The following is a 23342-nucleotide window of genomic DNA, read 5'->3' on the forward strand; positions in this document are numbered from 1 at the left end:
AATACAGTGACTACACTTACTAATACTGTACACTGAACTATTTTACTATAAAGTGGCCAACCCCTTTAAAAATAGACATCAGTAAACTAGATTTGGTCTGCAAAAGTGAACAGGCCAAACTATGCCATGGTATCTGCTGACATACCCACAGAGGTGTCCCGTCTAAGCGACAGACAAGCTGAGTGGGAAGGAAGGTCCTTTTGATAACACTGACTCAAAGTGCAGTACATTGAGAACTGTGGTTTTATGGTTACATCTTATTTTATAGATTGCAAAGGTTAAGACATCACATACATTCATATGTATATATTTTTTTATGACTTACAGATTCATGTGAGTAGGCATGCCCATTGGATTACTTTTTAATAACTTTGTTGTATTATTCTACATCTCCGATCAACATTGATCTTTTTCTATACTGCTAAATCAGTCTAACCTTGACAAGTTAAAAAAAAAAAAACATTGTTGGCACACCTTAATAAAGCAAAATTTTCCCAGGTAATCTGAATGGGAATGAAACAGATTCATGGTGCGTTCACAACTACAGGATCTGCAGCAGATTTCATTTAAATAACTGAACACAGCATCAAATCTGCTGCAGATCCTGTAGGTGTAAACGCATCCTCAATCAGTCTTTCTTCGTCGGCTTTCAATGTTGCATTTTTTATCTTATAGTGCTCAGAAGAAAAGAAAAGAGTGAAAGCAGCACTTTGATAAAGGGATTAGGATTGATTGAATACCTGTAATCTCCTTTTATAACATAAAGGTTAGGTGAGTTACCAGTGAGAATTTTGCTTTATTAAGGTGTAGTACCAAAAACACTTGTTTCTGTTTGCAGGGTTTGGGGGAAAAAAAATATATCTCAATCTTTGTGTAGTTCTAAGGCAATAGACAGTACATATAATGTGTCTCTTCCTGGCTGCAGTTTTTTAAATTTCACACTCCTTCCCATGTAACTGTTTTCCTCTATATCTGGATGAGTTTTTGAAAATCCCATCAGCTTGCATTGCACTGGGCTCGGATCAAATCTCATGCCTCTTTTTTGCGAATTTACAGAAATTCATACCATATTTTCCGGTGTATAAGACGACTTTTTAACCCTAAAAAAAGTCGGGGGTCGTCTTAAACGCCAGATATGGTCGCTCCATATGGCTGGGGGGCTAAAAAATGGCCCGCATCCCTGCCGTATGGGGCAACCATTTAAAAAAAAACCAGTTAACTCACCTAGGCCCGTTCCCAGCCTCCGTGCCTATTCTCCACTCCTGTTGCCGGTGCAGTCAGTGTGACGTACACTGACTGCGTCGTGGATGCCCAAAGCTTTCCCGAGCAACCGAGCATCTAATCGGATACCCTTGGCTGCTCAGGAGAGTTTCGGAAGAATGACAGAGGCTTCGGGAGGCTCCGGAAGTACTCGAAGCCTCTGTCATTCTTTTGAAGCTCTCCCGAGCATCCGAGCGTCTCCGATTAGACGCTTGGCTGCTGGGGAGAGTTTCGGGCACTACTGGCGCAGTCAGTGTACATCACACTGGCTGCGCCGGCAACGGGAGTGGAGGAGAAGACGCGCAAAGGCCGGGAATGGGCCCAGGTGAGTTAACTGTTTGTTTTTTTCATTAGTTTAGCTGCAGTTAACCCCTGCCTTACTGCAACAGGGATGCAGTAAGACAGGGGTTAACATTTTCCGGCGTATAAGGCGGGTATACGCCGGAAAATACGGTAATTGTAAATTTGCTGGGTGCTGATCCTCCCTTGACCGGTTTTACTAACCCCCAGAGGTTAATGGTCATTTTTGAAGCCTCCAATCAATAATAGTTTTTATTGATACTCCATTTATGGTTTACTATCTACTGCCTGAATATTACATTCAGGGGCGCACATTCACTGGCTGAGAGTACAAGGTATGAGTTTTTTTCCTTCTGTTTCTCCTTGTTTTTATGGTGTCAGTCTCCATTGTGGCCGCCATTGCTGTGGTGGCACTGTGTCTGTAGGTGGTGTGGCCAAGAGCCCAGGGGCCCATGTCTGGCATAACTGGGGCTGCTGGGAAACTGGGCTACTCTCTCCCATGATGCAGTTGTTGTAATGGTGGTGGTCACTGTGTGGGGCTGCACCATTTTTAAGTTAAGCACAGTCGAGTAGCAGTCACCTCACCGGCTCTGGTAACTTGACTTGGTGCTCGGAAAGACCTGGAATCTCTGCCCCTATACGAAAATCTAAAGGAAGATATCCAGCACCCAAAGCAAAAATAAAAAAAGATTGTCTTTATTGCTAAATCATCACCGATACAGGAACAGATAACTTTAGTTGAGGCGTTTCGGCGTATAAAACGTCTTGTTCAAAACTGAGTATAGCAAAATTCTGCTAAATACTACCAAATACTAAATACTACTATAATACTAAAATTATACAAAACACACAATTAAAAAGCACAAGTTCAGAGGACACACAATATACATGGATATTAAAAAGTACAATCTTATATCGATAATGTAACTGATTGGTGTATATACGGTATCTATATTAGATTATACTTTTTAACATCCATGTATATTGTATCCTGTGAACATGCGCTTTTTAATCTGTGTTTTGTATAATTTTAATTCATTAATCACGTGACTGTACAGCCCTATAAATATATGGAGGCTAGGAGTATTTTGCTATACTGAGTTGTGAACAAGGTGTGTTATTCACCAAAATTCGTAAGTACAGTTACCTGTTCCTGTACCGGTGATGATTTTGCAATAAAGACAATCTTTTTTATCTTCGCCTTGGGTGCTGGATATCTTCCTTTGGATTTTTAAGTTAGGGACCCACACTTTATGAGGAACCTTGACATGGTGTGTGTTGGCTTATGCCATTTGATCAAAACGTAACTAACTTCTGATTGTTAATAGGGAATGTTGCTAAGAAGCCGATGGTCATTCATAAGCAGTTTGGATGATGTGTGGCCATGTCTATTTTTTCTTTCAATTGAATATATATGTATATAGATATTGCCTTGTTTGGATAACTATAAAGTTATAAGTAATATAATACACTTCTATTTTGTCTTAACGGATGGTAAAAATTTTTGAAACAAATAAGTTACCTTTAGACTTTGAGGATACTGAACATGATATCTTTGCCATTTATTTCTGATAAAAGGTACACAAGACTCTTGTCATTAGATACAGTAAGGCGTTCTTGAAGGGAACTTTAAATTGTCTTGTAACAATCAGTAAAGTGTGCAGAAAATGGGTCTTGCACATTTGTCCTTTAGATGGTACTGTAATTTTTTTGTGTAGATAATTTCAGTACTTTGTTTTACTTCACAACTTCATAACAACTAGTATTTTTTTATGTTTGTAGAATTTATATAGGTACATTTTATGTTTTCTCTCTTTTGTTATATTTTTGTCTACTCACCAACCTTATAGAATTTCGTTACCTTAACAGTTTTTATCCATAGTTATTTAGAGGGGAAGAGTAACTATAGGGATTCTTCGTCTGACTCAATTTCCTAATTGGTGGGAATGTCAGCAGTGAGACCACAACAAATTATAACTTGCAAAAAAAAAAAAGGGGAAAAAATTGTTGTATGACTATGTTCACACAACATCAAAAAATTTAAAAAAAGCTGTCCGCCTTTTCTATTTAAAAAGACGCCCATTATTGTCGCGATATAATTGACTTCAATGCAATGCATTGAAGTCAATGTAATGATGGACGTCCAATGGACTCGATGTATAAAATGATGGACGTTGTCTGCGTGGATGGCAAAATAATGATCATGACAATTATTTTAGGACGTCTTTTGCAAACGATTGACATTATTTTTTAGTTGTTCACACGAAGTTTTTCCTTTTTTAACGTCTTTTCACCATCCTTACTATATAACTCAATGGACTTTTGCATTAAAGAAACACCCAAAGGCCAATTAGTCCACCTAAACTAGAATTGTGTACCAACAGCCCTACATTGCATAGTGATGTGCATCAGGAAAGCGTCCAGAAATACTAACACTAAATAGATTTTTTTTTTCTGCTCAGGAGATCCTGATGGTTTCCTGACCCTAAAAAAAACTGATGGTTTCCTGAAGGCATGTCAAGTGAAACATTTTTTCAAATACATTTAATACTCAAAAATATTTGCAGCAGAACTTTACAGCTGATATTTGGATCTCTGTTGTTTAATAGCCACCACACACTGATTTGCCTTACTGTCATTCAGTAAAGCTAGTTTACCACATTTTATTGCTTAATCTGCAAAAATAATGAAGCATACATTTTATAACCCACAGTGTGCCAATTAATTTTCACATATGTTTTCAGAGCATGTGAATGAGGTTTAAAATAAAAACCCCAATCACATGCATGCCTGGTGGAATGTCAGTAGATTAAGTCAAAGTCCCCAGCATGTGAACATGGCCTAACAGACACAGGTGTGACAATTTGCATTTAGATAATAGCCAATAGCTATACATTAAAAAACTACATTACATGATGAACTTTAGAAGGTCCCAAAGAATTCTAACCAATGGTTTAACAGGGATGAAAAGTGTATTTTTTCAGATGTTAAAATTAATTTAATATATTGTATGTGAAGGATTTGCCTTAAAAGAAAACAAAAAATAGTAGTCCCATAATTTTTCTTGTAAGTGATATTTTAGCCCATTTTAACCATTTTTAATTTTTACCACACACTGACACACACTCACACTGTCCCTAAGGCCCCATGCACATGTCAGGAAATGATAGCCCTGAAGGGTGTCCATTCAAGAAAATAGGTCAGGAAATTCAAGATCCTTTCCTTATTTTATTCAGAATTCTGATATGGATGGCCCATAAAAGCTTTTTGGAACATCCTGAATTCCAGACAGCTAATAGTGAGCATCCAGAAAATGCCCGGAATTCCAGATGAACAACTAGCCAGACCAGCCAGCTTCTGCACCTGGGCAAGTGCCCCCCCATTTACCTGAATACGCTCTTAATCAGAAATGCATACAATTAAATGTGATGTTGTGTTTGACAGGACGGGGAGCCATTATCTCCCCACCCTGCCAATCACTATTGAGGCTGGGGACAGCATTATGCTCTGAACAATCCAGAGGGGAGCATCACTGCATCCATGCAGCAGGTAAGTATGGATATTTTTTTCTCTTCAGTTTTTAGGGTCAGGAAATATTAATGGCTTCCTGAAGCTTTCTGAAACACTTCCTAATCAGTATCTCCTAAATGTAAAAACGGACATGCAGACATGCATGCAACCTTAATTTCTGTAATGTTACTACCCCACAGTGGAGATTTGAAGCATGTTTGCATGTGTGTTTCTATGGGTTCTAAAAAACTATAATGAAAAGCTTTAGCTCTCTCTCTCTCTATTTTAGCAGAAAATATATTTATTTTTGCTGTTGTTTTAGATTTTTTTCTGGATCTAGTCTTATCTTTGGGTTTAAAACTGCTTTAAAATCTACACCCCTAACAACCCCTGCCTCACCTATTGGGTCACTGAGCAACTGCCTAAGATATACAGCACAAAAATAATTTGTTATAATCTCTTGGCTTTAGACTGAAGAACCTGGCATAAGAGAATGTTTTCGCTTTTAGGTTAGAGAAGCGTTCAGAACATTTTTTTTTCTCTTGCATTCCTTTTTGCTAACCACAAGATGGTGCATTATTATATTGAATGAGAATGTTACTGTACACTTCGCACATTTATTGCTCAGTGGTGCTTATGTAGTATTTAAAAATGAGTATAACTTTAGATAAATAGATAGATAGATAGATACCCAATTCTAAATAATTCAATAAAATTCAGTCGTCAGTTAATTTACTGAGACACACACTGTAGATTTTAGCAATAGTCAATAGTGACATATAGGCTATGTTCACACAACAGCTTTTTTTTGGAGTGGGTGAGGTGAACACACAACCATCCATAAATATGTTTACACTTAGTAAAAAAAAGTTAAAAGGCGTCTGTATTAAATAAGGAACGTTGTCTGCACAGACATCAAAATAATGTTAATGACAATTACTTTCGGACGTCTTTTGCAAACAACAGACTTTTGTTAGTTGCTTACACACAATTTTTCTTTTTTTTCCAAAGCCCCCTCACCTCCCTTACTATATAATTCAATGGACTTTCCAAATAAAGATACACTAAATAAAGGCCAATCGGTCCATCTAAGCCAGAATAATGTACCAACAGCCACTTTTGCAATGACAAGTGGCCAAACCGAAAAATAACGGACATCAATTAAAAAAAAAATTACATGGACAAAAAAAAATGTCATGTAAACATAACCTATGGCTGCAAATAATTATCATATACATTATTTACAGCCCTATGCCATGTTCACGTATACATTCCGGCCGGGATTCCATTCATTCCAATACAATGTATGTTTAGCATAAATCATACGGTCATTGTAGCAAATTGCAACAATGGCCATGGTTTATGCTTAACATATGTTGTGTGAACATGGCCCTAATTATCACATTATCAGTAATTTCTGAGTTCTGGGTGTTTTAACAAAATGTAGCATGTGCTAGGCATGAAATGTTTTCTAGCATTTTCCAAAAGGTTTGCTTATAGGACATAAAGGCTATGTTCACACAACATCAAAAATGGAGAAAAAACGTCCGATTTCGCTATTTAACCCTTTAAGGACATGGCCCATTTTCGTTTTTACGTTTTCGGTTTTTCCTCCTTGTGTTTAAAAGGTCATAGCACTTGCATTTTTCCACCTAGAAACCCCCATGACCCCTTATTTTTTGCGTCACTAATTGTACTTTGCAATTACAGGCTGAATTTTTGCATAAAGTACACTGCGAAACCAGAAAAAAATTCGAAGTGTGGTGAAATTGAAAAAAAAAACGCATTTCTTTTATTTGGGGGAAATGTGTTTTTACGCCATTCACCCTGGGGTAAAACTGACTTGTTATGCATGTTCCTCAAGTCGTTACGATTAAAACGATATATAACATGTATAACTTATATTGTATCTGATGGCCTGTAAAAAATTCAAACCGTTGTTAACCAATATACGTTCCTTAAAATCGCTACATTCCCAGGCTTATAGCGCTTTTATCCTTTGGTCTATGGGGCTGTGCGAGGTGTCATTTTTTGCGCCATGATTTGATCTTTCTATCGGTACCTTGATTGCCCATATACGTCTTTTTGATCGCTTTTTATTACATTTTTTCTGGATTTGATGCGACCAAAAATGCGCAATTTTGCACTTTGGGATTTTTTTGCGCTGACGCCGTTTACCGTGCGAGATCAGGAATGTGATTAATTAATAGTTCGGGCGATTACGCACGCGGCGATAACAAACATGTTTATTTATTTATTTATTTGTTTACTTTTATTTAAAACCTGGGAAAAGGGGGGTGATTCAGACTTTTATTAGGGGAGGGGGCTTTTTACTATTAACAACACTTTTTTTTTTTTTTTTACACATATACTAGAAGCCCCCATGGGGGATTTCTAGTATATACACTGTGATCTCTCATTGAGATCTCTGCAACATAGATATGCTGCAGAGATCCATGAGATCGGCACTCGTTTGCTTTCGGCTGCTGCAGCCGGAAGTAAACGAGTGCCGAGCCGAGGACGGCGCCATCTTGGACGCGTCCCCGGCCGGCATCAGTAACGGAGATCGCTCCTCCGGGACAAGGTCCCGGAGGAGCGATCTCCCCCACTAGACACCAGGGAAACGTTGCCTCCGGTAATCGGAGGCAGCTGTCAACTTTGACAGCTGCCTCCGATTAGCTAATTAGCGGGCACGGCGATCAGACCGTGCCCGCTAATAGCGGCGGTCCCGGGCTACACGCGGCACCCGGGATCGCGGCACTTCAAAGCGGGGCCGCCGCGCGGCCCCGCTTTGAAGTGCAAGTGAGGACATAGGACGTACCGGTACGTCCTATGTCCTTAAGAGGTTAAAAAAAACTTCAGTTTTTGCAGCAATTTAACTGACTTCATGCATTGAAAAATGCTTTGAATGCATTGAAAAACGGACGTTTTTGTCGCGGACGTCAAAATAATGAACATGAACATTATTTTCGGATGTTTTTTGCAAGTAGCGGACGTTTTTTATTAGTTGTTCACACACAGTTCTTCTTTTGTCACCGTTCTTTCTCCGTTTTTACTATTAAATTCAATGGATTTTTCAATTAAGCCACAACCAAAGGCCAATTAGTAACCCCAAACTAAAATAATGTGCGAACACCCATCATTGCACTAAGGGGATGCAAGGATTCAAAAAACGTCCGTTATTTTAGACTCAAAATAACGGACGTAATTTTAAACTGAGCTGAAAAAAACGTTGTGTGAACATAGCCAAAGTCTGAATCACATCACTTTTACAATTTTATAAATAGAAATAAATAAATAAACATATTTGGTATTGCCACCTGCGTAATTGCCCAAACTATTAAATTATCACATGATCCTGATCTCGCATGGTAAACAGCGTAAGCATCATATCCATAAATATTGTAATAAAAAGTGATCAAAAGGTCACATATAAGCAAGCAAAATACCAATAGAAAACACAGATCATGGCGCCAAAAATGACACCTCACACAGCCCCATAGACAAAAAAAATAAATGTGGTCATATAGCAATTTTAAGGAACATTTAATTTTAACTTTTTAAAAGCCATCAAACAAATTAAAAGTTACACAAGTTACATATCGTTGTAATCATGCCAACTTGAGGAACATGTATAACATGTCAGTTTAACCTTTGGGCAAACTACGTAAATACAAACACCCTCCCATCCCACCCCCCAAATTATTTTCAATTTTACCGCACATAATTTCTGCTTTCTGCTTTTTTCTGCTTTCACAGCATACCTTATGCAAAAATTATGCATGTCATTGCAAAGTGGGCTTATGTGGGTCTCTAGGTAAAAAAAATGCAAGCGCTATGGGCTTTTAAGCACAAAGAGGAGAAAACGAATGTGCAAAAATGAAAATTGTTTCTATCTTTAAAGGGTTAAAAACAACAGCCATTATATTGCATAAAAAGACATTATGTGAACATAGCCTCTATGTAATAATGCACTCCATTAAAGTCAATGGGAAACTAGATGATAATCATAATTCATTGTAATAATAATGAACATGCTCCTAATTTACAACCTGCTTTTGCAAAAAAAATGCAGTTTTTTACCTGTTCACACAGAAAAAAAGAGTCCCGTCATTAAAAATAACTTTTGACATGTCATCGGGCTATATCTACTGGTCACAGTGACCACTGCGATCAATAACTTTTGGCATTCCTGATGACTAGAGATGAGCGAACCTAGAGCATGCTCGAGTCGATCCGAACCCGAACTTTCGGCATTTGATTAGCGTTGGCTGCTGAAGTTGAATAAAGCCCTAAGGCTATGTGGAAAACATGGATATAGTCATTGGCTGTATCCATGTTTTCCAGACAACCTTAAAGCTTTATCCAAGTTCAGCAGCCCCAGCTAATCAAATACCGAACGTTCGGGTTTAGATCGACTCGAACCCGAACCCGGTTCGCTCATCTCTACTGATGACATGTCAAAAGGTATTTTTAATAACAGTGACTCTTTCAGTCTTGACAGGAGCTATCTCTGAGGCTGTGTGGGCTGTGTAAAAGATTTTAGATACAAAAGGAGCCATGGAAGAAATTGTGTATACATTTTGAGTTTTAAGGCATTAGAGGAGCCAATGCTCCACCCCGGGTGCTGGGGAAAAGTTGGATCCAATCCTAAGAAACTGGATTGGATCCAGCTTTTACCAACATCCTGGGAGGAACGGCAGGAAGTGGAGCAGCGTGGGGGCTATTTTTTCATATGGCCGGGGAGGAGGTGGCTGAAAGAAAAGACGTCCACTCACCGCCCCGGTTCCAGCGGCAGGTCCCGCATCATGTTGGTCCGGGATCCCACCTCCTTCACTGAGTGGCTGAGCGGACCTGAGACGTCACGTCTCGGGCCCGTGTCAGACACCCGGAAGCGGCCGGGAACGGGGCACCGGAGCGACGCGATTCGGGACCCGCCGCTGGAACCGGGGAGGTGAGTGGACGTCTTTTCTTTCAGCCACCTCCTCCCCGGCCATATGAAAAAATAGCCCCCACGCTGGACAACCCCTTTAACAGTAAACTAGAAATAGAGACTACATTTTTCCCTTTCACAAATTGAATCTAAAACTCCCTGGGTTAAATGGGCATTACCAATAAAAAAAATGTTAAATCAGCAGGGAAGGTAATATGTTACATCTTTACAATTTATTTTACTGCTTTTTTTTCTATATGAAATACAGTGTAATAAATTCAGCCACTAGGTGTCTCACTTACTGGGAAACTACTGGCTCCATCACTAAGGCCATTTGGTCTTTGGTAACAGCACAAAAAAAATGCAGGATGTGACGTCAGATGTCCCTTTGCTCTGCACAAACTGGTCCAGTGAGGATGCATGCTGATTGGATACATATTTCCTTATCTTACATATATGTTGAAATGCACTGGATCATTCAAAATGGTTGCAGATTTGCACAGTTAAAAAAGATTATTTTAAAGAGCTAGATTATGTATGTAGAAAATATAAAAATAGGTCAAATGAATTCTGCACCATTAGGCTATGTTCACACAACATCAAAAAAAGAGAAAAGGTGGCTGCCTTTTCTATATAAAAAGATGTCCATTATTGCTGAGATGTAATTGACTTCAATGCAATAGACTTAATGGATTTTATAATTAACCAGGGCTGTCGTCAGCACATGGCTTACCCTGTGCCCCTCTAGGGGCCCAGAGAGAGGGAGGAGTTCAGTGTTCTAATGTTTAGCCTGCTCAATGTAGTGCAGGGTGAGGGGGCTGAACATCAGAAGACAGAGCAGGAGAGAGAGAAAAGAAGGAAAATCCTGATCACAGGTCCTCAACCTTACAGTGTGGAGAGCAGCTCGACAGAGAGGAACAGGGAGAAAACTTAGCTATAAATGATGTCTGTGTCAGTGTCCGAGTGTGGCAGTGTCAGTCAATGTCTGTGTCAGTCTGTCAGTGTCAATCATTGTCAGTCAGTCAATGTGTCACTCAGTCAGTGTCTGTGTCAGTAATGTGTGTTTGTGTATGTTAGTGGTGTCTCAATATATTAGTGGTTAATTATGTGTGTTATGGGGGCACATTGGATGTATGAGGGGCCTGCTGAGGCTGGAACCGGCTCTGATTTTTACTTCAAAATGCTGGACATAATTTTAAAAAGAAAGAAAAAAACATTGTGTGAACATAGCTTTATACTACCACTTACTGTAATTTTACTTATATAGTAGTAGTAGTAGTAGTAGTAGTAGTAATAGAATTCAAACAAATTATCCTAGCAAAATACAGCAGCCCAAACCTGAAACCTATGAAAAAGTCAGAATACTACATTTTTGCCTTTCGACTTAAACCGGAATGAGAATGTTTATTTTACTCAACAAGTACAGTTAGTCTCACGCTGATTCCCTTTTCAGAGTAGGTTGTCAAAGATTCTTTGCTTTGTCAACATTCCCTAAAAATTTGGTTACTGCCTCTAGCTTTATAAGACTCGATTGAAAATCTCCAACTGTGCAGTACATCATTCAAATTCCCAGAAGGAGTAGCCCGTAGAGACAGAAGCTTATTAGAAAAGAAACCCACAGGAGGGCCTCATATGCATTCAGGGCTAACTTCAGTCAAAATGGAAAGCGTTTTGATTGATATGTTCTAGAAAATGTGAAAACATTGACCTCTAACACAAGCTATAAGCTGCGAGATTACTGCCATTATTGCTTTTAGACATTTTAACAAGGTTTCAAACAATATCTGACGTGCAGTGCTAGAGGTAATGAACTTCTGAACAAACCTTGCACTTTCATTCTGAATTTCGAAAGTGTCTTTCAAAGAAACGGTATCAAAGAGCAAAGTAAAAGATTCAATTTATTTAAAGTGAATGACTAGAACTTTTCTTTTTTTTTTCTACAAAGAAAAACAGAAATATAATTTGCGTTCCATCGCAAACCTTTGACAATCCTTTTTTGTGTCTGGTCCTGTCTAGGCATAAGCCTTGTTTCCCTTTGTGATTTAGTTAAAACAAATTGATCCATTATGAATAAATGCAGGATTCAAAATAAAATCTAATCACCGGCGCATAATTTATTTAGCTACATATAAATTCTTAATATGCTTGTTGTCCTGGTAGCAAAGAAAACACTCACATTTACGGGGACTTTATAACAAGACTTCAAGGTTTGGTGACACGTTGTTTAAAGAATGCAGAAATTGCCTTCAAAATTTGCAGATATCAAAATGATGCTGTTAAGCTGGAAAGTCAAAGTTGAAAGATCTATTAACTGCAGGAATAGCATGAATGCATTTTTTCCCCCCCACAGTAAAACAAATAAGCTGATCAAGTGTATAATACGTTGATGAAATTATGCTTTTGGGTGGGCTCACACGTATCGGATCCACAGCAGATTTCATGCTGCGAGTTTGCTGTGAAATCTTTGTCACTTTTAATGAGATTGCATACTCGCAGCGGAAATGTCATCCCGCTGTGAGTATGTAAAAGTTAGCCCCCTTAACCCCCCACGGCTCGGTACATACATTACTGGGTCCGCACTTCGGCTTGCTTTGGGGGCTCCTGGCTTCTGAACATCCCACTCAACCACTTAGTGCACTGCAGCGGGGCAGCTCACTGCGTCGGGAGATGCCAGGAGCCCCCGAAGCAAGCCGGAGTGTGGACCCGGTAATGTATGTAACAGGTCACAGGGAGTTAAGGGGAGTTAACTTTTACATACTCGCAGCGGGATGACAATTGAGTATGGAATCTCATTGGAAACTAAATTTGTATTTCCAGAGAAATACCTGCTTGAAAAGAGCGCCCCTTTAACAGTGACTTTGGTACTGTCCCTTTAAGAGTGACTTTGGTGCAAACCCTTTAAGAATGACCTATATACTGTCCCTTTAAGACCAGCTTATGTACTGTCCCTTTAAAAGTGACTTGGGTACCACCCTTTGAAAACTAACTTAAATGCTGTCCCTTTAAAGTGACTTTGGTCTCGGCCCTTTAAGAACAACTTTAATACTGTCCCTTTAAAAGTTACTTTAGCACTGTCCTTTTAGGGGAGTTTGTTACCACCCTTTTAAGAGCGACTTCGGTACTACCCTTTTAAGAGCTACTTTGGTACCGTCCCTTTAAGAGCGATTTTGGTACTGTCCCTTTACAAGTGAATTTGGCCCTGGCCCTTTAAGAGCAAGTTTGGTACCGGCACTTTAAAAGCTAATTTTACTCACCTCTTCTAAATCACTGACTCACCTCTGCTACATCACTGACTCAGCTCTGCTGTATCATGCAGGTATCAGCTCTGCTACATTACTGACTCAGCTCTACTGTATTATGCGGGTATCAGCTCTGCTACATCACTGACTGATCTCTGCTACTTTAATGACTGACCTCGGCTACATCACTGACTGACCTCTGCTACATCATTGACTGACCTATGCTACTTTATTGACTGACCTCTGCTACTTTATTGACTCACTTCTGCCAGATCACTGACTTACCTCTGCTATAGCACTGACTCACCAACTTTTAATGGTAAAGAACATTGTTCGGTTACCATGACAATCTTACTCATGTCAGTGACACAAAACAGTTAAGGCCAATAGTGGACATGTGACTGTGTAGATGTTGTAAGGCATTGACTGACCAGACTTTTGAATTTCTATTGGCTGCCATATTTCAGCTATTTACATATGTGCTGTGATTGGCTGTTAATGCTTTACTGTGTGGCCATTATTTCCTATAGGAAATTAGGGGTCTTTAAACGTAAATTTCTTAAAAATGGCAATTCCAATCGAAACCAAAAACGCTTAGCACATTTGTCATCGTCAAGGGCTTCAAAAGGCAGTTTTAACGGAGTCTTTGCGCAAAGCATTTCAGGCTGTATTAATAGCAGAAGAATAGCTGGAAGAAGAAGCGGAAGAAGAATACAGATTACAATATAATGCTTTTTTAAGCACTATAATGGGAAGCATCCGCAGCGGATTTCTCTGCAAATTTGCAACATTAAATTTGCTGCAGATCCATTGTGTGTGAACCTATCCTTAAGTATAATTCTCAAAAGTTGAAGAGAATTTACTTTTGCTGTTCAGATATCCCATTTGCATTAGAGATGAGCAAAAATGCTTATTCGAGCTCAGTGGCTCAGACTTCTGGGTGAAAAAGTGGCGCACATGCCTTTTCTCCACCTTTGTTATGCATTTTAGACACTGGCATGAAAAAGGGGTAGGGTTTATGCAAAAAAGGGGCGTACTTAATTTTGCACACACAAAAAAGCACCTGAATGTGGCTGAAAATTCTGGTGTAAACTTTGCATAAAAAAACTAGACACTCTTTAAGTGCGACAGATTTAACAAACAGCCTGCTAAAATGCCACTGTCTAAATCAACAGTAGAAGTTATATAAAACAAGTGTTCAATATACATTTAATATTTTTTTGTTGTTATTATCAGGCTGTAAAACAAACTGAACTTACCAGAAATCCAGGTATAGTCTCCTAAAGGCAGATTTTCAGACTTGTGCTGGTGGAAAAAAACAGACTAAACTCAAGAATTTCAGCCAGTACCAAGAGTCACAGCTCAATATGTCCATCAATCAATGACTGCCCTCTCTCTGTGAGCGCTCAGATGACTTGGGATACACAGGACTTCCTGTTTTCTGACTGTTTCCTGTTTTCTTTGAGAAAAAAAAGGCAGAAAACAGGAAGTGCCGTGTTTTCCATGATAACAAAAAAAAAAAAATGACTGTAAATTGCAAACTTGCTTTATATCACATCTACTGTTGATTTAGATTTTGAAAGCTATAACGACAGTGACACTTAGAGCTTTCACTTAGTTTTAGTAAATGTTTGCCAGTGTTTGTAAGAGTATTGGGATACTCAAAAATACTTGCTTTAATTAGGAAATAAACATGTGGAGAAGGGAATAACACATCCTGCTATGCCAAAGCCATGTCGGCTGCAAGCATAACATTGATTGGCTTGCCATCCACCTGCTCTGTCCATGCTCTAGCAGCTCTCCCTGTCAGCTAACAAACAGCAAGTGAATTGAGCATCAGGAGACCTGGCTCTATATACAACATGGTCACCTGATGCTCAATTCACTTGCTGTTTGTTAGCTTACAGGGAGAGCTGCTAGAGCATGGACAGAGCAGGTGGATGGCTTACTGTGCTAAGCTAGGTCCTGGCAATTAGCTTTGAAAAAATATACACCCAATAGTCCTTTTGTGAGACTGAAAGAAATTTTTTTTCCATAAAGTATAACAGCATTATACAGAATAGGGATACTGGTATACAGCTAGTAGCGGTCATTTATCCAGTCCTCTCCTGTGCTTGACTCCAATACTGCATGTACACCTCTAAGCTAATAGACAAGGGTTTAGACCTCCTCCTGTTGTATTAGGAATTTTGGGAAACAGTATAACACTAGTTGGTATTTAGGAGTATAAACAGGAGGTGTTGCAGGAGTAATGCCAGGAGGTGTTATAGGAGTGTAACCAGGAGGTCTTTTTGGAGTAATGCCAGGAGGTGTTTTTGGAGTAATGCCAGGAGGTGTTATAGGAGTATTACTAGGAGATGTTATTGGAGTAATGTCAGGAGGTGTTATAGGAGTGTAACCTGGAGGTGTTACTGGAGTAATGCCAGGTGGTGTTATAGGAGTATAACCAGGAGGTGTTATTGGAGTATAACCAGGAGGTGTTATTGAAGTAATGCCAGGAGGTATAACAGGAGTAATGCCAGGAGGTGGCGTGGGAGTAGCTTTGTGGCCCCTGAAATATCACTAATAGTTCAATTGGTTGTAAGGACAGCTCTTATGTAGCCCTGCAGAACAGATTGGTCTACAATATTACCTTCTCTCATCAAAAAGTTATTTTAATACAGAGGCAAAGGGGTCTTAGATACATCCATGAATGCTCACCCTGCTGTTCGTATTTCATTTCCATGGTGTTTCAGTCACTTTCTGAGGTTTTCAGGTGCACCAGACACCCTCCCCTCTGCTGAATAGGAGGCCATTCAAAAAATGCTTGAGGTTCCCATTGACTTTAATAGGGTTCATTACTCGAAGCTTTTGAAAATACTCAACTCTAGTAACAAGCATTTTAGTACTTGCTCATCTCTAATTTGCATTTATTAATATAATTTTCCACTTATTTGGTTTATTTATCACTTTATCACTTAGATGTTACCTATAGCAGCTTGTTGCCTATGGTGCACTGTAAATTCAGGACAAGAGATTTGATCCTGCTATATAGAGCCTTCTCTATTATATTGCTCCAAAGAATGATAAACATTTTAGGATTTTCAGCGTGTAAATTCAAGGTTCTAACCTGAAAATGAGTGCCCAATATTTATTGGTTTTATCCACTTGTAGACTTAACAATCCATTTATTTTAATACAGGAGAGGGTAGAAGGATTCTTCAGATATCACATCTATTCACTTGATCAAGAGCAAAGGCTGCCTATGTTTATATATACGCAGCAAACAATCAAACGACCAGCAAAAAATCGTTCATTTTGATCTTTCAACATGTTCTCAAATCATCGTTGATCGTTCGCAAAAAATTCGCAGATAGTTCCATGTAAACATTCTTTCAGCGATTTCACCTATGTGTGAGATAGGCTTAAACGATCGCAAAACGATCGCGTAGCGAATTTTCCGTACTATGTATCGTTCCGTCTAAACGCTGATCGTTATAAAAAAAATTGTTCCTTCAAAATCGTTAATCGTGCGATCGGGCGAATTATCGCTCCGTGTAAAAGTACCATTACTTTGTAGCCCATTCCCATTGCTGTCCTTTTTTGTAGGCGAGAACTGGTTTGGTGATGGCTAGGGGGCTTTTGCTCTATAAATGTTTAATAAATAGAACAATAAATGTAAACATTTTACTATCCATTTAATTTAAAATGTTTTTATGTAGACATGATTTTCTCCCTCTTTGTTGCTGATGGCAGAGGCATATCCTGGTTGCTGATGCTGCTTTTTTAGCAGTGGTACTGGCAAATGACTATAAGGCTATGTTCACACAACATCAAAAATAGAGAAAAGGCATTTTCATTTTAAAATAACGTCTGTTATGGTAGTTTCTTATTAGAAAAACACTTTCCTCCTATCTTTTAAGTTTTTAACAAATGTAAAGGTTTAAATCTTGCCCCAACTTTACCATCTTTCCTCCAAAGTATACAAATTATGATCTTTGAGTCTTACTTTCAAAGGTTTTATAGCCCATTCCCATTGCTGTTCTTTTTTTGTAGGTTAGAACTGGTTTGGTGATGGCAGGGTTTTGGGGGGGGGGGCTCTATAAATGTTTAATAAACAGAACAATTAATTTAAGAATTTTACTCTTTGATCTCAGTTAAACTTATTGGTTTCTATCCTGTAACAAAGTTGGATACATTGCCGAAGTGCACAACCAACTTCCCGGGAACACCAATAGTGTCCCAGGCAACCAGCCAGGCCAGTTACTAGGGGCGCACTGGCAGTATCCTTAAATACTATTTGCTGGGGCCGGGACTTCAGCCCCAAACACTTTAGAGCTGACTGGCGGCTGGCCCCGCCAGTCAGCTCTATAGTGCGCTGGGGGCTGGAGTCTCAGTCCTCAATCACATTCTAGGACTGGGAACCCAGTCTCCAGTCTCCATAATAAATATATATATATATATATATATATATATATATATATATATATATATATAGAGAGAGAGAGAGAGGGAGAGAGAGAGAGAGATAATCAGCCTATTATATACTATGTATAATAACCCTCTTATTTTCATTTAGAGGCCACTCCTCTACAAAAAACATTTTTCTCTGGCATTTTGCCCTAAAAACAACAATCTTTCTCAATTAGCAACTATATACAACTACCAAATACGAGCCTGAATACAGTGTGAGAAATAAAGAAATAATTTGCCAAGCAAATATGAAAATGTGCAAGCTACAAATGTTTTTGGATGTGTTTTCTAGAGAACATATGTCTCAAATGCATTTGCCTATAATGTGCATCACCAGGCACTAGTTGGCAGATAAATAATTTTAGTGACAAGGTGAAATTTTCAATGAGCTTTCACAGCTTGATAAGTCATTTTAATTACTATGTGATGCATATTTAAGTGACAGCAGTTTGTTGGAAGCTTCAGGCAGAAACATGGTAAATTTGCAGGGTTGCTTAGCTGACACGCTGTGCCAAAAGAATAAATCTTTAATAGTTTATATACACCCTATATGAATGTTGCTTGCAAATTTGCTTCTCAACAAAAACATTATTTATGTTTGTTTTCGCAGAGATCGTTTTGTAGCGCAATGGTAGAAGAATTAAGAATGTCGCTAAAGTGTCAACGACGGTTGAAACATAAGCCGCAGCCTCCTGTAATAGTCAAGACAGAGGAAGTTATCAACATGCATACATTTAATGACAGAAGATTGCCAGGAAAAGAAACAATGGCATAGAGCTGGGTGTCAGGCATCCCCAAGCACAAACTGTCAGCTTTTTGTTTTCCTTTTCCAAACAACTCTGCGAGAATGTTTCCTGTGGAAATATGCAACCTGTGCAAAATAAAAATGAGTTACCTCATGTCGCTATGTCTATGAACTTGAGACTTAATCTGACCCTTCAGTCAGACTAGAACTGCAAGAGTCATGGATAAATCAAGAACTTCTGCGGAGGTTGATATTTTTTGTTTTTCTTTTTTCTTTTTCTTTTTTCTCTTCAAGGGGTCCACCATTCTTCTGAATGTAAATGTGTATGTTTTGTGGTTGCTTTACAAGGTCCAAAATGAGAAAAGGATAAGAGGTTATTTTTTGAAACTTACATTATTAAAAGAAATAATAATAATAATAAAAAAAAAGAAATCCAGAATAACCATTGACAACTGAAATCATAAACTGTATCTAAACAACTGTATGTGCTTTGCACTCTGATGGCAAAGATAAGGGGAAATTAAATGGTTTCTTATTACTTGCCCAATGTCCAAATCCATTCTTAAGTTGAAATGGCAACATTAGATCATGACGGCATTCTAATTCATCACTATCCATGATTATACAAACAAAACCAGTATGAGAAGATTCTTAAATGCTTTGTGGACTCTGTGTTTCACTGTCGTAAATAAAACAAAATGTCAGTAAACAAGGCAATAATTGTATCGTTCAATTCAACTAGATTGCAGCATTTCTGTGTGCAGAATGTTTATGCTGAGACGTAGTTGTTACGAAATACAGAAGAATAACTCATTGTGTATTGAAGAGAGGGGAAATTTGGATTTGCCAAACAGGATCCATCTTTGAAAATATGGATTTTTCAAAAATAAATAAATAAATAAGTCCCTGTTTCCTTTTGAATCCTACTGAGCCTCTGCAGTTTCCTCCATCTGTGGAAAATGTCTGGGCCTCTAAGAAGAACTTTCCACAGGGAGCTTTAAATGGACTGCATTCATCAATACAGTCAATGTTAAAAGAACAAAAAATCCTCGAGCAATTTTTATTTCAAAAAAATGTTCAGGTTTATTTGTGGAAATGCAAGATTTCTATAAAAAAAATAGTTTTTGTATGGAGATTTTTGTAATACTTTTTATCAACAAAATCCAAACATACGTTTCTTCTGTCAGGGGTGTGATGCCAAGCATAAACGGTAGTGTGTGAGCACCACCAACGTTTGGTGAGATTATTTTTATCAAATTCAAATTCAAGATAAAACATTTATTTTCAAGTTCAGTATTGCTAGTTGCACTACCAGCACTGCTTCCCATGCCATACCCCTGATTTTCACTAAGCTATGAACATACTGTAATGATCAATTGTGTGTAAATGGTTAAATACACAGTCTTCTTGACCACATTGTGATAACAGTTTAAGTGCACACAGTTTCCTGTTTGAATTCAATGCACAAAATAAACATAAGCAAAAACTATATGGATTTATCTATTTTATTTTGTATACCAGATAAAATTTTACCAAACACCACAATATGTAGCATAGGAACAATGTTGGAAAAATAGTATTAGTTCTTTGCCCAGGTAATGCCATTTTTTTCTGTTAGGCTCACTTCTAGTATTCTCTAAAAGATAAAAACAAGCAAAAGTATTTCGGCCCGTTAACATTTTTTATATATTGCAGGACACAATAAAACATAATAAAGAGTCCATTCTTACCTAACCACACTCCCCCAGGGTCTTCCAGCGGCATCTTCAGGTCTCCAGCTGAATGGAGCCACCTAGTTGCTTCCTAGTATGGTCGTTTCGGGGTTAACCCCCTTCTTCTGGACAGATGTTAACCCCAAAATGGCTGTGTTGCCAACCTGAGCTAAATCATCGACCTTTGGTATTCGGAGTGCTGGACTGTTTCTCTCAGTTATCGTAGGATCTTTATTATGTTCTATATAAGTGCAGCATTATATAAAAGCTTCAAAGGGCCGCAGTATCCCTTTAAAAAAATAACTGCACTATGGCTTCTCACTACAGATGAGCGGATCTCAAGCACACTTGGGTCCGTTCAAATTTGAGCATGTGGAATTTTATTACCAGTTGCTGCAGAAGTTGGATGCAGCCCTAAGGCTGTTTGGAAAACATGGATACAGCCATAGGCTTAAGATTCGCTCATCTCTACTACTCTTTGCTTCTAGTAGAGAATATCTTTGTAATGCAATGCCATAAAGAGGCATCATACAATGGCATAGAATTTAGGAAGATCCTTTTCTGTTTAATTAAAGTGTCACTGTCGTTATAACTTTCAAAATCTAAATCAACAGTAGATGTGATATAAAGCAAGTTTGCAACATACATTAGTTATTTTTTGTTGTTATCATGTTGTAAAACAAAGCTGAACTTACCAGAAATCCAGGTCCAGTCTCCTGAAGGCAGATTTTTAGACTTGTGCTGGTTGAAAATATAGACTAAACACAGGAATTCCGGCCAGTACAGAGAGTCACAGCTCAATGTGTCCATCAATCACATGACTGCCTTCTCTCTGTGAGCGCTCAGATTGCCTGGGATACACAGGACTTCGTGTTTTCTGACTGTTTCCTGTTTTTTGAGGGAAAAAGTGTCAGAAAACAGGAAGTGCCGTGTTTTCCATATTAACTAAAAAAAAAATTATGAATGTAAATCGCAAACTTGCTTTATATCACATCTACTATTTATTTAGATTTTGAACGTTATAACGACAGTGACACTTTAAGCTGTCAGAAGAATGTACTGGGTATTTTAAGCTTTTATTCATAAAATCAAAAGGTGTGCTACATTCGATAAGCAAGAAAGTTGAGCTAATGCTTACGCATTTCAAACCAAAAACAGGTCATTCTTGCTTATTTTTAATGACAGTGTGATTTTATGAGACAGCTTCATAATATGATGCCTGTGCTTCTGTACTATCTTCAAATCAATATCATATGCAAGAGGCATAAAGCAAGTGTGCAAAATAAAACTGGTCAATCAATAGGTTAACAAAGAATGTTCTGCTTTATAAACCTATAATCAACTTTAGGGTAAATTAACATGGACGGATCAGCAGCAGATTTTACACTGCAAATTCACAGCTAAATCCTTTGCACATCCTATGCCTATTACTTTCAATAAGGATACATACTGGCAGCGGGATTTACATCCCCATGGGAGTATGTACGTGAAAGCGCCATTAACCCCCCGCCGGAGCATACTTTACCTCCTCCCAACTCCGGCTTGCTTCAGGGGTTATTGAATTGACGTCCTGCTCAGCCAATCAATGCGCTGCTCCACCGCAGCCACTGATTGGCTGAACGGGATGTGAAGACGTTGGGCGTCCTCGAAGCAAGCTGAAATGGGGAGGCCAGCGGGGGGTTAATGCCGCTTTCACGTACATACCCCCATAAGGATGTAAATCCCGCTGCGAGTATGTATCTTCATTGAAAGTAATAGGCATAGGATAGCGGATTTAGCTGTGAATTCACAGCATAAAATCTGCTGCAGATCCGTTCGTGTGAATTTACTCTTAAAGTGTCACTGCCGTTATAACTTTCAAAATCTAAATCAACAGTAGATGTGATATAAAGCAAGTTTGCAATATACTTTTATTTTTTTTATTTTTTATTTTTGTTATGCTGTAAAACAAAGCTGAACTTACCAGAAATCCAGGTCCAGTCTCCTGAAGGCAGATTTTTAGACTTGTGCTGGTTAAAAAAAAAAGAAACTAAACACAGGAATTTTGGCCAGTTTAGAGTCACAGCTCAATGGGTCCGTCAATCGCATGACTGCCTTCTCTCTGTGGACTTCTTTTTTCTGTTTCCTGTTTTTTTTAAAAAAAAGAGTCAGAAAACAGGAAGTTCCGTGTTTTCGATGATAACAACAAAAACAAATAATGAATGCAAACTTGCTTTATATCACATCTACTGTTGATTTAGATTTTGAAAGTTATAACGGCAGTGACACTTTAAGTAAAACTATATCTAAGTTATTTAGTCTAAATTCTTTTTCATACACCAAAAAATATACACTTATATTTTAATAATAAATGTTACATATTTGGAGGTGAAATGTTTGTTGAATAAATGTTTGTTTGTTTTTTCCAAGTAATGTAAAGTTTTAAAACCACAAGGTTCAAAAACAATATAATGTTACATGTGGAAATGTATGTTAAAAATCACAGATGTAATACTAAGAGGTTTGCCTCTAAAAATGAATATATGGGTGAATAATTTCGAGTGTATTTTGTGTACTGAGAGAATAATACTACTCTGCTGGTTTAGTCCAACAAGCAATTGATATAAATCTATCATAGCACAATGGAAGCACGGTAATGTTGTTCACACCGAACAAGTTGCACATTCTCTCTTAGAAGTAGGTTGTCTCCTAGCGGTATTTTAAGGTACATTAAAGGACTTTCCTATTGTACAAAGTTATCACTTTTTCAAAGAATATGTGATTACTTTTTGATTGAGAAGGGTACAACCTTTGGGCCCATTAAAATTAAATGTTGCATCAAACATGTATATCGTCAGTCCACTCATTTCCAATGGGAGCTGCAGAATCAGACACATTTTGCTTATTTCCGTGACTTCCATAGAAAATAAATATAGTGGAGACATGCATACACAACCTACTGTTCCATTGCAACATTCCCAATTCTTAAAATTATGGAGGGGCCCCAGCAGCTAGGCCCCCTGCCATAAGACAGTTTTTTCTTATCTTGTGAATAAGGGAAACAAATTGTAAGATGGAAAGACCCTTTTGAGGCAGCACAAAAATAGTTTAGGGTTCCATAGTGAAGGAGTTGTGCTGCCATAAAGGCTCAATGCACACATCCATGACACAAAAAAGTGGTTCCATAAGAGAGTATTGCTGTCCAGTAATGA

At 38.3% G+C, this 23342-nt stretch overlaps 1 protein-coding gene across 1 annotated transcript in view; it reads left to right on the plus strand.

The window, feature by feature from the left end:
- Positions 1-18469, plus strand: part of GRIK2 (glutamate ionotropic receptor kainate type subunit 2) — a 521506-nt gene extending 503037 nt beyond the window's left edge. Inside the window, exon 16 of the mRNA XM_069973610.1 lies at positions 18305-18469. Within this exon, the coding sequence (XP_069829711.1) occupies positions 18305-18469 (165 nt within the window). The remainder of the gene's footprint in view (positions 1-18304) is intronic.
- The last annotated feature ends 4873 nt before the right edge of the window (positions 18470-23342 follow it).

The sequence above is a fragment of the Dendropsophus ebraccatus genome, chromosome 6 (assembly GCF_027789765.1).
Source record: "Dendropsophus ebraccatus isolate aDenEbr1 chromosome 6, aDenEbr1.pat, whole genome shotgun sequence".
Lineage (NCBI taxonomy): Eukaryota > Metazoa > Chordata > Amphibia > Anura > Hylidae > Dendropsophus > Dendropsophus ebraccatus.